Source organism: Pseudophryne corroboree, chromosome 5, assembly GCF_028390025.1.
Source record: "Pseudophryne corroboree isolate aPseCor3 chromosome 5, aPseCor3.hap2, whole genome shotgun sequence".
Taxonomy (NCBI): domain Eukaryota; kingdom Metazoa; phylum Chordata; class Amphibia; order Anura; family Myobatrachidae; genus Pseudophryne; species Pseudophryne corroboree.
Genome location: NC_086448.1, coordinates 39,583,377 through 39,597,197, shown reverse-complemented (window position 1 = coordinate 39,597,197; position 13,821 = coordinate 39,583,377). Strand labels below are relative to the sequence as shown.

General features: G+C 55.1%; 1 protein-coding gene across 1 annotated transcript in view; it reads right to left on the bottom strand.

Moving 5' to 3' along the window:
- Nucleotides 1-13,821, bottom strand: part of FAM135B (family with sequence similarity 135 member B) — a 344,975-nt gene that overhangs the window by 22,530 nt on the left and 308,624 nt on the right. The window contains exon 18 of the mRNA XM_063921224.1: nt 4,717-4,827. Coding sequence (XP_063777294.1) covers nt 4,717-4,827 — 111 coding nt within the window. The remainder of the gene's footprint in view (nt 1-4,716; nt 4,828-13,821) is intronic.

The window sequence follows — 13,821 nt, the reverse complement described above, 5'->3', positions numbered from 1 at the left end:
AGGAGGCACATCTACTGAGGGCACAGCAACAGGAGGCACATCTACTGGGGGTACAGCAACAGGGGGCACATCTAATGAGAGCACAGCAACAGGGGGCACATCTACTGGGGGTACAGCAACAGGAGGCACATCTACTGGGGGTACAGCAACAGGAGGCACATCTACTGAGGGCACAGCAACAGGGGGCACAGCAGCAGGGGGCACATCTACTGAGGGCACAGCAACAGGGGGCACATCTAATGAGAGCACAGCAACAGGGGGCACATCTACTGAGGGCACAGCAACAGTAGGCACATCTACTGAGGGCACAGCAACAGGGGGCACATCTAATGAGAGCACAGCAACAGGGGGCACATCTAATGAGAGCATAGCAACAGGGGGCACATCTAATGAGAGCACAGCAACAGGGGGCACATCTACTGAGGGCACAGCAACAGGGGGCACATCTACTGAGGGCACAGCAACAGGGGGCACATCTACTGAGGGCACAGCAACAGGAGGCACATCTACTGAGGGCACAGCAACAGGGGGCACATCTACTGAGGGCACAGCAACAGGGGGCACATCTACTGAGGGCACAGCAACAGGGGGCACATCTACTGAGGGCACAGCAACAGGGGGCACATCTACTGAGGGCACAGCAACAGGAGGCACATCTACTGAGGGCACAGCAACAGGAGGCACATCTACTGGGGGTACAGCAACAGGGGGCACATCTAATGAGAGCACAGCAACAGGGGGCACATCTACTGGGGGTACAGCAACAGGGGGCACATCTACTGAGGGCACAGCAACAGGGGGCACATCTACTGAGGGCACATCTACTGAGAGCACAGCAACAGGGGGCACATCTACTGAGGGCACAGCAACAGGAGGCACATCTAATGAGAGCACAGCAACAGGGGGCCCATCTACTGAGAGCACAGCAACAGGGTGCACATCTACTGAGGGCACAGCAACAGGGGGCACATCTACTGAGGGCACAGCAACAGGAGGCACATCTACTGGGGGTACAGCAACAGGGGGCACATCTAATGAGAGCACAGCAACAGGGGGCACATCTACTGAGAGCACAGCAACAGGAGGCACATCTACTGGGGGTACAGCAACAGGGGGCACATCTAATGAGAGCACAGCAACAGGGGGCACATCTACTGAGGGCACAGCAACAGGAGGCACATCTACTGGGGGTACAGCAACAGGGGGCACATCTAATGAGAGCACAGAAACAGGGGGCACATCTACTGAGAGCACAGCAACAGGGGGCACATCTACTGAGGGCACAGCAACAGGGGGCACATCTACTGAGAGCACAGCAACAGGGGGCACATCTACTGAGGGCACAGCAACAGGGGGCACATCTACTGAGGGCACAGCAACAGGAGGCACATCTACTGAGAGCACAGCAACAGGGGGTACATCTACTGATGGCACAGCAACAGGGGGCACATCTACTGATGGCACAGCAACAGGGGGCACATCTACTGATGGCACAGCAACAGGGGGCACATCTACTGAGGGCACAGCAACAGGGGGCACATCTACTGAGGGCACAGCAACAGGGGGCACATCTACTGAGGGCACAGCAACAGGAGGCACATCTACTGAGGGCACAGCAACAGGAGGCACATCTACTGAGGGCACAGCAACAGGGGGCACATCTACTGAGGGCACAGCAACAGGGGGCACATTGACTGAGGGCACAGCAACAGGGGGCATATCTACTGAGGGCACAGCAACAGGAGGCACATCTACTGAGGGCACAGCAACAGGAGGCCCATCTACTGAGGGCACAGCAACAGGGGGCACATCTACTGAGGGCATAGCAACAGGGGGCACATCGACTGAGAGCACAGCAACAGGGGGTACATCTACTGATGGCACAGCAACAGGGGGCACATCTACTGATGGCACAGCAGCAGGGGGCACATCTACTGAGGGCACAGCAACAGGGGGCACATCTACTGAGGGCACAGCAACAGGGGGCACATCTACTGAGGGCACAGCAACAGGGGGCACATCTACTGGGGGCACAGCAACAGGGGGCACATCTACTGAGGGCACAGCAACAGGGAGCACAACTACAGAGGGCACAGCAACAGGGGGCACATCGACTGAGAGCACAGCAACAGGGGGCACAGCAACAGGGGGCACATCTACTGAGGGCACAGCAACAGGGAGCACAACTACAGAGGGCACAGCAACAGGGGGTACATCTACTGATGGCACAGCAACAGGGGGCACATCTACTGGTGGCACATCTACTGAGGGCACAGCAACAGGGGGCACATCTACTGAGGGCACAGCAACAGGGGGCACATCTACTGAGGGCACAGCAACAGGGGGCACATCTACTGAGGGCACAGCAATGGGGCACAACTACTGAGGGCACAGCAACAGGGTGAAAAACTACTGAGGGCACAGCAACAGGGGGCAAAACTACAGGGGCACAACTTCTGAGGGCACAGCAACAGGGGGCACATCTACTGAGGGCACAGCAACAGGGGGCACATCTACTGAGGGCACAGCAACAGGGGGCACAACTACAGAGGGCACAGCAACAGGGGGCACATCGACTGAGAGCACAGCAACAGGGGACACATCTACTGATGGCACAGCAACAGGGGGCACATCTACTGGGGGCACAGCAACAGGAGGCACATCTACTGATGGCACAGCAACAGGGGGCACATCTACTGGTGGCACAGCAGCAGGTGGCACATCTACTGAGGGCACAGCAACAGGGGGCACATCTACTGAGGGCACAGCAACGAGGCACAGCAACAGGGGGCACATCTACTGAGGGCACAGCAATTTGGCACAACTACTGAGGGCACAGCAACAGGGTGAAAAACTGCTGAGGGCACAGCAACAGGGGGCAAAACTACAGGGGCACAACTTCTGAGGGCACAGCAACAGGGGGCACAACTACTGAGAGCACAGCAACAGGGGGCACAGCAACAGGGGGCAGAACTACAGGGGGCACATCTACTGAGGGCACAGCAACAGGGGGCACATCTACTGAGGGCACAGCAACATGGGCCAAATCGACTGAGGGCACCGCAACGGGTCACAACTACTGAGGGCACAGCAACAGGGGGCACATCTACTGAGGGCACAGCAACAGGGGGCAAAACTACAGGGGCACAACAACAGGGGGCAAAACTACAGGGGCACAACTACTGGTGGCACAGCAACAGGGGGCACATCTACTGATGGCACAGCAACAGGGGGCACATCTACTGAGGGGCACAGCAGCAGGTGGCACATCTACTGAGGGTACAGCAACAGGGGGCACATCTACTGAGGGCACAGCAACAGGGGGCACATCTACTGAGGGCACAGCAACGAGGCACAGCAACAGGGGGCACATCTACTGAGGGCACAGCAATGGGGCACAACTACTGAGGGCACAGCAACAGGGTGAAAAACTACTGAGGGCACAGCAACAGAGGGCAAAACTACAGGGGCACAACTTCTGAGGGCACAGCAACAGGGGGCACAACTACTGAGAGCAAAGCAACAGGGGGCACAGCAACAGGGGGCACAACTAAAGGGGGCACATCTACTGAGGACACAGCAACAGGGGGCACATCTACTGAGGGCACAGCAACATGGGCCAAATCGACTGAGGGCACCGCAACGGGTCACAACTACTGAGGGCACAGCAACAGGGGGCACATCTACTGAGGGCACAGCAACAGGGGGCAAAACTACAGGGGCACAACAACAGGGGGCAAAACTACAGGGGGCAAAACTACAGGGGCACAACTACTGGTGGCACAGCAACAGGGGGCACATCTACTGATGGCACAGCAACAGGGGGCACATCGACTGAGAGCACAGCAACAGGGGGCACATCTACTGATGGCACAGCAACAGGGGGCACATCTACTGATGGCACAGCAACAGGGGGCACATCTACTGATGGCACATCTACTGAGGGCACAGCAACAGGAGGCACATCTACTGAGGGCACAGCAACAGGGGGCACATCTACTGAGGGCACAGCAACAGGGGGCACATCTACTGAGGGAACAGCAACAAGGCACAGCAACAGGGGGCACATCTACTGAGGGCACTGCAATGGGGCACAGCTACTGAGGGCACAGCAAAAGGGGGCAAAGCTACTGACGGCACAGCAACAGGGGGCACATCTACTGGGGGCATATCTACTGAGGGAACAGCAACGAGGCACAGCAACAGGGGGCACATCTACTCAGGGCACAGCAATGGGGCACAACTACTGAGGGCACAGCAACAGGGAGCAAAACTACAGGGGCATAACTACTGAGGGCACAGCAACAGGGAGCAAAACTACTGAGGGCACAGCAACAGGGAGCAAAACTACAGGGGCAAAACTACTGAGGGCACTGCAGCAGGGAGCAAAACTACAGGGGCAAAATCTACTGGGGGCACAGCAACAGGGAGCATAACTGTGGCCACGCCCTTTCCCTATGAAGCCACGCCTATTGTTTTACGGGCGCCTAAGACGCGCACTAGCCCTGTTTTACCTATGGGGGGGCAAAGGAAGCTATCGCCCTGGGCGCCACAAGTTCTAGAACGGTGGAACCGGCCCTACGCACAGTATAGGTGCTCTTCTAGTTTCCATTCAGGTGCCCCAGGTCATGGTCTAGGCAGTTGTGCTGTGCTTCCTGTGTTACAGTATGTACAGCATACTATATAACATGTCATTTTAATGTCATCTATTCATACCTGGCTTTTGGCTAAGCTGGTACAGGAATGATTTACGCAGATCAGCATTATCCCGGAACGTCAGCTGTAGCAGTGATCCAGACTTTTTCAGTTTTTGCATTAGCCACAAACCTGGAAGATGGAAATTAAATGACTAATTAATCTGTTAAAGGTAATTCCTGACCATATTCCCGCCCACAAAGCTCCAGTCTCCGCCTCGCTGTTTCCAGATCCATCCTCTTACTGTAGTAGAGGCGAGTATTACTGCAGTACCAGTGAGCAGGAAACAATTTCCATATATTTCAGTATCAAAGGAATTAAAAGAATTACTAGAATCTTAATGGGCCCAAACCCAAATATTTTCTGACACCATTCAAACAAAATCACATGGCAAATGACATCATCGATGATGTCACTGCTGATATGGCATGAAGCTTTTCAAACCGTATTGTATCACTAATCAATGACATCACGAACATCTCCTCTGACATCAGTGATTACATCAACATTCACTGCGGCCGTACAGGGACAGAGCCAGGTTTTAAACACGTCTCTGAAAATGTTGGTCCCCGGGAATATTTCTTTTAACTATTTTTTGTAGCCAGATACAGAGTGATGCTTCCTCTTGTTATGCACATGCAGTGGTGGGATTCAGCCGGTTCGCACCAGTTCTTCAGAACCGATACCTAAAGTTAGGTATGGTTCTTAGAACCGGTTGCTAATTGCGTGGGTGCTCCCGGGCCCGAGCACCCATGGACCGCGAGGAGCACCCATGGAACCCGCCGCTGCCCCAGTAGTGCTACCTGACGCTGCCCCCGCAGTAGATTGAGACACCAGCCAATCAGATCCTAACTGTTAATTTACATATTGGGGCTGATTGGCTGGTGCCTTTATCACCTTGCACATATCACTGGTTTATCACTTCCTTATGCCGTCTCCAAGTTAATACATCTGCCCCAATGGGTGTTATTTGAGTATTAAATGCATGAATTATTAAACTACCTTTCGGTATACTTAAAATAGTCATTAGGACATAGAACCTGTTGTTAATTTATTTGAATCCCACCACTGTGCACATGGCTTATTAATAAGGAATGCACTGTTCTTATCATATGGGTGTTCCACCAGGGGAGTAGCCAGAACTTTGTGGGCCCCATAGCAACATTTTGAAGGGGCCCCCATCCCAATGCTTCCAGAGAGAATTAGCATAATTAGCAATTTCATCCTGCTCACCGCGATTCTGGGGAAGTGAAGCTTGCTACAGACATATCTCATGTACCGTGCATGGGGCTGGTGCAATTGTGGATATTAATAATGATAGTTGCGGCAGCCAGCATAAAACCCATAATCAAAAACATAGGAGGGGTTTCCAATGGCCCAGAAACCCCCTTCCCCACAGCCTTGCCAACAGACACTACATGCAGTATAAAAGGGAGGAACAACTTCCTGCTTGCATATGCATGAACCCCCGGCAAGGTATACTCACATTATTATAAGGTAATAAAATGTGCGTGTGACTCAGAATTGGCCGCATACTCTTCAGAGTACTATATATAATTTTTAATAATACACAACATGCTCCCTCAACAGGAAGACACTGAGCACATGGAGCCCCTATGCTGGCTAGCCAGTTGGCATGGGTGATGAATAAGATTCACAATGCACAATCATCAACATGAACCCAAAAGGTTACAAGAAAAACCTACATAAAGAACCATATCATCGCTACACAGGAGCCTCTGCTCTAGACAGGACTGACTTCCATGAATTCGGGCCACCTACTGCATAAGATGGTGTCCTATCCTCAAAGCAGACACATGACCGGCAACAGGGGGGGGGGGTCAAAGGGGACACCTGTACCGGACCCCAAGGATCAGAGGGGCCCCAAGTATATGCCACTTAATGTTCGGCAGGGATGTGAGCAGGGAATCATCATGGAGTTATTGGGGAGAGACAGACCGTGGTGTGTGGGGGGGAGGAAGGAGAGATATACATATTTATATATATGTATACTGCAGATAAATAAATAAATATATATACATTTACTTAATAACAGCTTATTATATAGCGCAGTAAATTCCGTTGCTCTGAGGGTGCACCAGAGATATCACTGTATCGGGCCCCACGATGTCTGTTGACGGCCCTGAGTAGACACCACCTTGGACTTCTCAGTAATGGCCAGACTATTCTTAGAGGCTCATGCAAAAGAGGGCTGGGAAGGAAACCAGTACCCAAAAGGTGGCGTCATCTATCTAGGGTTCCTCTGTGCTGGGCAAGATGGCCACAGAAAATACAAATATTCCTCTCACACCCTCTTCTTTGAAACATTTTTTTTTTTGTAAAGGACTCTTCGGTTCACGCTGCTGTCCCTTTATGAGCGGGTCACAGTGAAGCAGGACACTATTCCCAGTACCTCAGGGGAAGTATATATTGGGGGGACGGGCAGTGCAGGATGTTGTGTACACATTTAGATGCACTATAGGCAAGCTCTTGTTACATCTGTAGCTACGGTAAGATCTTGTGAGGAACGTTGGGAAGCACCGGATGGTGAGCACAGGCTGGGACATAGGGGGAGATTCACCAAAGCTTGGAGAGAGAGAAAGCGGTCAGAGATAAACTGCCGAACAACCAGCTCCTAACTGTCATTTTTCAAACACAGCCTGTAACATGGCAGCTAGGAGCTGATTGGTTGGTGCTTTATCTCTCTTCACTTCTCTCACTCCAAGCTTTGACAAAACTTCCCCTCTGCCCAGTTGTTATCCTGCCAGATCACCCCATGTGATGCACCACAGACTTTGCGACTTAACCACACCATGTGACTACTTCTTACAATGTGCATCTCGACTACCTACAGTACTTTATAACAATTATTTTGCAAGAAAAGTACTGTGTTGGGAGGTGTGACAGGACGGTACCGTACGGAAGCACTCGCCGCTTGCCGCGTCCCGTCGACTGCGCACAGAATGGAAGGTCAAGCCGCACGAGGCCTGACCACATAGGGGATTCCCGCTTACCGTCAGTAACCGCCTGTTACTGACTCCACCCACTGCGCTGTGGGCGGGTTCTCGCTGCCACCACCAAACTCCTAACCTGCCGTGGCGTTTGGAACCACGGTTCTGCTCTGTATGTGCCGACGCACTGCTTTACCACAGCTGTGTGGTGCTGACGAATCCCCACTAGCCACTTGCTAGGCCTCTACCGGTAGCTGGCGGAAGGCGGAGCTTGGAGACGCTAGGTGCTTCCCTGGACAGCCGGAGGACGGGGCTAGGTTTGGCCTAACCCTGTAGGTCACAAGATGAAGCAGTCTTCTTGAGGCAAAGGTGTTTATTGCTCAAATAACCTTTAAAAAGGCTCCTCCCTATTGCTAGGGGCAACAGCATACAATCAAGATGTTTTCAGCAGAAGAAGATGTTACAATACACTCCTATGGGCCAACTGCCCTCCTTTTATCCCTCTCCAAGACCCCTTACCACAGGGGGTAAGCCCACCCTGTGGTGTACAACCAATCAATGTTTACCCATGAGCTGTGCATGCTCTGGTCTCATGCACACCTTTACATTGTTCCCTATGGACAGTGGGGAGTGGTCGGTCTCCTTTGACCCTCCTATCTTGGAGATTCAGGATACTCCCACGGTGCCGTTCAGTCTGGCTGGGGGAAGTTTTTCCCTCCTAAACTGACTTCCAGAAACCTGCCCGGGACCCCTCTCATTGCCTGCAGCCTGGATTTGGGCTCCAGAGCTGGGCAGCCTGGCTCCCCGGCCCAGGTTTCTTGGCACTACGGCTGATCTCCATGGAGCTCCAAGAAACCACTCAGCTTGTTTCATAGCTAAGCTGCTTCTCTTTCTCCCTGTACCTCTTGGAAATGTGAGGCTGGATGGGAAAACATTCCGTTTTTGGGGAAAAGGTCTGGGAGAATCCATCAGCCTGCACAGCTATGGATTCCCCCCTCCTGGGACACACAATCAAGTAAGTGCACTTTATCTTTAAATACATTACATTTAAATCACACTGTACATTTCCCTGTAAATATACACTGAGCCTGTGCCCTGCACAGACTCTACATACTCAGGCACTGCAGTGCCTTACAACACACTGTATGTCATTATTTAACTACTGTGCCCAGCGCTCAGCGCTGGGCTTCCCTAGCCCTGCAGCCTGGCTGCTAGGGCTCTCTCTCAGTGCTGGAGGTATGGGGCTGGCTTCCCCCATCCTCCAGCCTGCCTTCCTGCCTCTGGGGTTCCAGGGAGCTGGCTCTCACTGTCCCCCCAGTGTGGCACTAACCAGTGGCCTCGCCGCACGCAGCGGCGCACCCCCCTGTACCGAAGTCCGGCGGCCCGGGACACTTGTCCTGGCCGCCGTGACCCTGGCTTGTTTCAGCGCTGAGGCGCCGGGAGCGTAGCTCCCGGACCCCAGCGCTCACCATCCTGCTGGGCAGCCTAATTTCACCCACGCCGCTAGGGAGCCGGCTAGCCCGGTCCCCCATGAGCGGCGCCTGTCTGGTAGCCTCGCTGCAGCGTCCGGCGGGGAGCCGGGCTGCAGCGCACCCCCCTCGCCGGCTAGCAGCCCGGGACGTCCGTCCCGGCTGCTGCGGCTGGCCACCCGTGCTGGGCTGAGGCGCCGGGAGCAGAGCTCCCAGCCCCCAGCGGCGGCTCTCACAGAGAGCACTGCAGCGGGAGCCGAGCTCCCAGCCGCAGCGCTCACCCTTCTCCCCGGCGCGCACACTCCAGTGCGCCCGGGGCTACACTGACCGCTGCCGGGAGCGGAGCTCCCGGACTCCGGCGGTCAGCGGCTGCCTTCTCTCCCCCGGCGCGCACACACTGCTGAGCGCGCCGGGGGCTGTCCTCCCTGCCGTGGTCTCCGGAGGGGTCCGGGACCACGGCACAGTTTAAAATACAGGATTTTAACATTTTTACACATTTAATAAAACACGGCGCCTAGCGCCCACAATACATTTTTAAATCTGGCGCCAAGCGCCCATTGTCTTTGCAAATGGCGCCGGGCACTAGGGGTTTAACCCCTTCAGTGCCAAAGCGGCCATTTGCCTCGTGGCTGGGGCTCTCCGGCCACACTCCTCCCCCCCCATTCAAGCGGGTCAACCAGGGACCCATGTCCCAACGATTTGGGTCCTGGTCCCGCAGTCCATTGGGGTGAAGGGGACGCTACCTGGGGGGTGTAGGCTCTGGCCTAGACAGTTCATCCATAGTGCAGTGGGCCTCTCTTCGTGGGTGCACAATGTTCAAATAGTCCACCTGAAGTCCAAGTTCAGGGCTCCACCGCAAAAGTCTGTCCAATTCCCCCAAGGTAGGTTGCAGCCACCTAACAGGTAGGTGGTAAGTCACCACGGTGGGGGGCCGGTTACAAACAAGTGCCACCCACGGTGTCCCAACTGTGGCCTACCCCACCTCCCATAATAGCAGCTTTCTGCTCAAACAGGCCACAGGGTGCTCCTGCCCATATGGCTCTTTCTGGCTCGGTACTGCTCCCAGTCCGTGTAGTGGCGCAATAGTTCGTAACACACAGTCCTGGTCAAGAATGTGCGCCAGCAGCACTGGAGCGGGTACCCGAGCCTCCTTCAATGACTGGAATACCAACTCGCAAGCGGGTGCAAAGTCCACTGACTTGGGAATGCCCTTCCTAGCCATCTCTGTCAAGGGGTTCACTACAGGACTAAAGTCAATGACAACATGTCCGTAGGGCCTTACAGGGTCTAAGGTCAGTACCGGTCTGGGTGATGTGGGTCGGGGACAGCCTCTGGTTGCCTCCACCCTCTCTGGGTTGGGCCTACCCCTGTCTCCTCCCACATGGTGCCCCAGGCACTGCACCTCCGTCATACCTAACTGGCAACTGTCTGCCCTAACTGTCAGACCTGCCCTCCAATCCTCCTCTGTCGACCTATGACTCGGGAAACCTACCCTGTCACCTAGGCCTACTCCTTCCTCCTCGTCCGCTACCTGTGCCACAGTGATGGCGGCCAGACCACCAGCCTCTGGATCCTGTGTGGCATCCACTACAGGGAGGCTGCGTGTCTTCCCCGATCTACTGCGCACAGGCAGGGGACCTGCTATGTCCACAGCAACTTGCTGCAAGGGTTCTCCTATGGGCAGAGGCCCAGAGACAACACAACCGCTGGAGTGCCCCGGCTGCCAACGCATGGCACCAGCCTTACATGTGGTCTGGGCGTCATCCGACATTCCAGACCAGGGTAAGCTCTGTATCAGGCACTTCAGGGTACGGTCTGTCTCCGGGTTACTGTCCAAAGGGGTTTCGCTGGCAACCGACACCGGTTGCGTAGGAACGTTCCTTGAGGGGACCAGTTGGACACAGTCCCTATCTGGTCTATCCCCTCCCACTTTCCTGTCTACCCTGTACCTTAACCCTTCCCGCCAGGTCAAACTTCCCGCCCCAACCCGGTCAAGGCCGCTGCCAGAGTGGCGCCTCATGCCTTTCGGGGATGGGTCGGAGAGTTGAACCTCCCTAAACTCCTGCCTGTGGCCCTCAATCTCTCCTAAATTGGGACACTCTACAGGGGGATCTAGGTGGGGACTACTAGGGTCAGTCTGGTAGGGGTCAGTCATGGAAAAATCAGTGTGGTTTCTCATACTCACCGCCGGAGTTGGCAAACCACTTGGGTCAGGAGCATCATTGGGCACCCCCACAGGATCAAACGAGCTGGAACCGACATCCTCTGCGTTGCTAGTGGACGTGGGCATACCAGAGGCAAAAGGCATGCGGGGTAGATGTGCTGATCTAGCCGCTGTAATCTTTTCCTCTGGGCTGGTTGATGCTGTGGTTGGCTGTGCTGGCAGTTGTCTAGCAGCTGTAGTCTTTTCCTCTGGGCTGGGCGGTGCTGGAGTAGCTGATGTCAATGGTGGTTTTGGAACTTGACTCCGGGGAATGGCGCCAACAAACATAGTGACGATCCCACCACCCAGATCATTTCCTAGGACCACATCAGTTGGGAGACCATCCATGACGGCAACTTCTCGCAACTCGGGTCCAGCTCCCCAGTCCAGGTAGACTCTTGCCATGGGAACCGCTTTTTCTGTTCCTTCTGCCAGGGTGATCGTGGCAGTGCGACCCTGCAATACTGCAGCAGAATCTATAAGGTGGGGGCTCACCACAGTGATTGAGGCCCCAGAGTCTCTTAGGCCTTCTCCCTGCAGGGGTCCCACGTGGACTGGCTGCAGGTGCCTCCACAGGTTGTGTAGGGGCTGTTTGGCCATGCAGGTGACTCTCTCCGCAGAGTGCACCTGTTTCTCGCCACACTCCATCGGACTGACTGGAGGGGGAACAGTCTCTGTAGGCTCATCTCCTCTCGTCAAACAAGTGATCCGGGCTCCAGCACTCGGATTTGGGGCACGAGTCTGGGGTGCTTGGGATGCAGGACAGTTCATCCTCAGATGTCCGATTTTCCCACAGCCGTAGCACTTCTTCTCCAGTTGTGGCACCGATGATCTCTGATCAGTTGCAGGGACGCTGCGGTGCGGTTGCTGGCCAAGAGCACCCGGGTTGGAAGATGCTTGTCTTTGGGGTTGATGAGCTGAAGAGGGTGGTCCCCTTGGTGGTACAGTCTGTTGGAGCTGGCTGCTGGCGGGGCGCTTCTGCCCCCGTGGCCGAATTGCCACATACTTGTCGGCTAAGTGGGCAGCCATCTTTAAGCTGGGTGGCTCCCGATCTAGCACCCACTCCTTCACTTCTTGGGCGCACCGGCGGTAGAACTGCTCCCTGCAGATCAGGTCGATCAGTGCGTCCCATGTAGTGGCTTCCGAATCCTTCACCCACTTCACCACGTACTGCCGCAGCTGGGTGGCGAACTGCTCATGGGTGCTGCTAGGATTCTTGGGCAAGTCTCTGAACTTCTTCCTGTAAGACTCTGGAGTGATGAAGAATCGCTGGAGGAGGGCCTTCGCGACTTCGTCATAGTTCCCACAGTCCTCCGTCGCCACTCCTCGATAGGCCTCCAAGGCCTCTCCATGCAGAGTGGGCACAAGGTGTCTCACCCACTCTGACTTGGGTAGATCGTGTAGTTTACAAGTCCTTTCAAAAACTTGCAAATGTCCATCAATGTCCCCATCACTGTCTGCAAACTTGGCAAACTGTATACGTCCTGATCTGTGTACAACAGCTGACAACGGCTCCCGGGGTACCACGGCCTGTGGTGCCCGCTCATCACGCCACATCTGGATGATGATCAAGCGCTCTTGCTCCGTTGCCCTTTCCCCCAATTCCGCTAGCCGATCTGCTAGGGTATCCGCGCCGCCCCCCCTGGGACGTTGGGATCCTGGCCCTGCTAGGGATTGCTGGGAAACATTGCTGCTGTGAGAGAGGGCGGGGCTTGTGGTTCTCACCGGTTCCTTACGAAGGTCCACTGTTGGGCCGTCCTCTGCGATGCTGACGCCGTCAGTGCTTTCCACCTCCGCCCGATGAGACTCCTCCACGCTCCTGAGCGCCGCCTGCATGACGCTCCTGGACGCGTTGGAAGGGATATCCACACCCTTCCCCTGGCATACGATCTCCAGATCATCCTTGGACATTCCGCTGAATTCCGCCATCTTGTGCGTTCTCCTGCGCTGCAGTTACTCCTCTCCTGAGTAACTTGGCTTCTCCAATCGGGTAATGAAAAGCCGCCTGGGATTATCCCACCACTATGCCACCACTTTCTGTGACAGGACGGTACCGTACGGAAGCACTCGCCGCTTGCCGCGTCCCGTCGACTGCGCACAGAATGGAAGGTCAAGCCGCACGAGGCCTGACCACATAGGGGATTCCCGCTTACCGTCAGTAACCGCCTGTTACTGACTCCACCCACTGCGCTGTGGGCGGGTTCTCGCTGCCACCACCAAACTCCTAACCTGCCGTGGCGTTTGGAACCACGGTTCTGCTCTGTATGTGCCGACGCACTGCTTTACCACAGCTGTGTGGTGCTGACGAATCCCCACTAGCCACTTGCTAGGCCTCTACCGGTAGCTGGCGGAAGGCGGAGCTTGGAGACGCTAGGTGCTTCCCTGGACAGCCGGAGGACGGGGCTAGGTTTGGCCTAACCCTGTAGGTCACAAGATGAAGCAGTCTTCTTGAGGCAAAGGTGTTTATTGCTCAAATAACCTTTAAAAAGGCTCCTCCCTATTG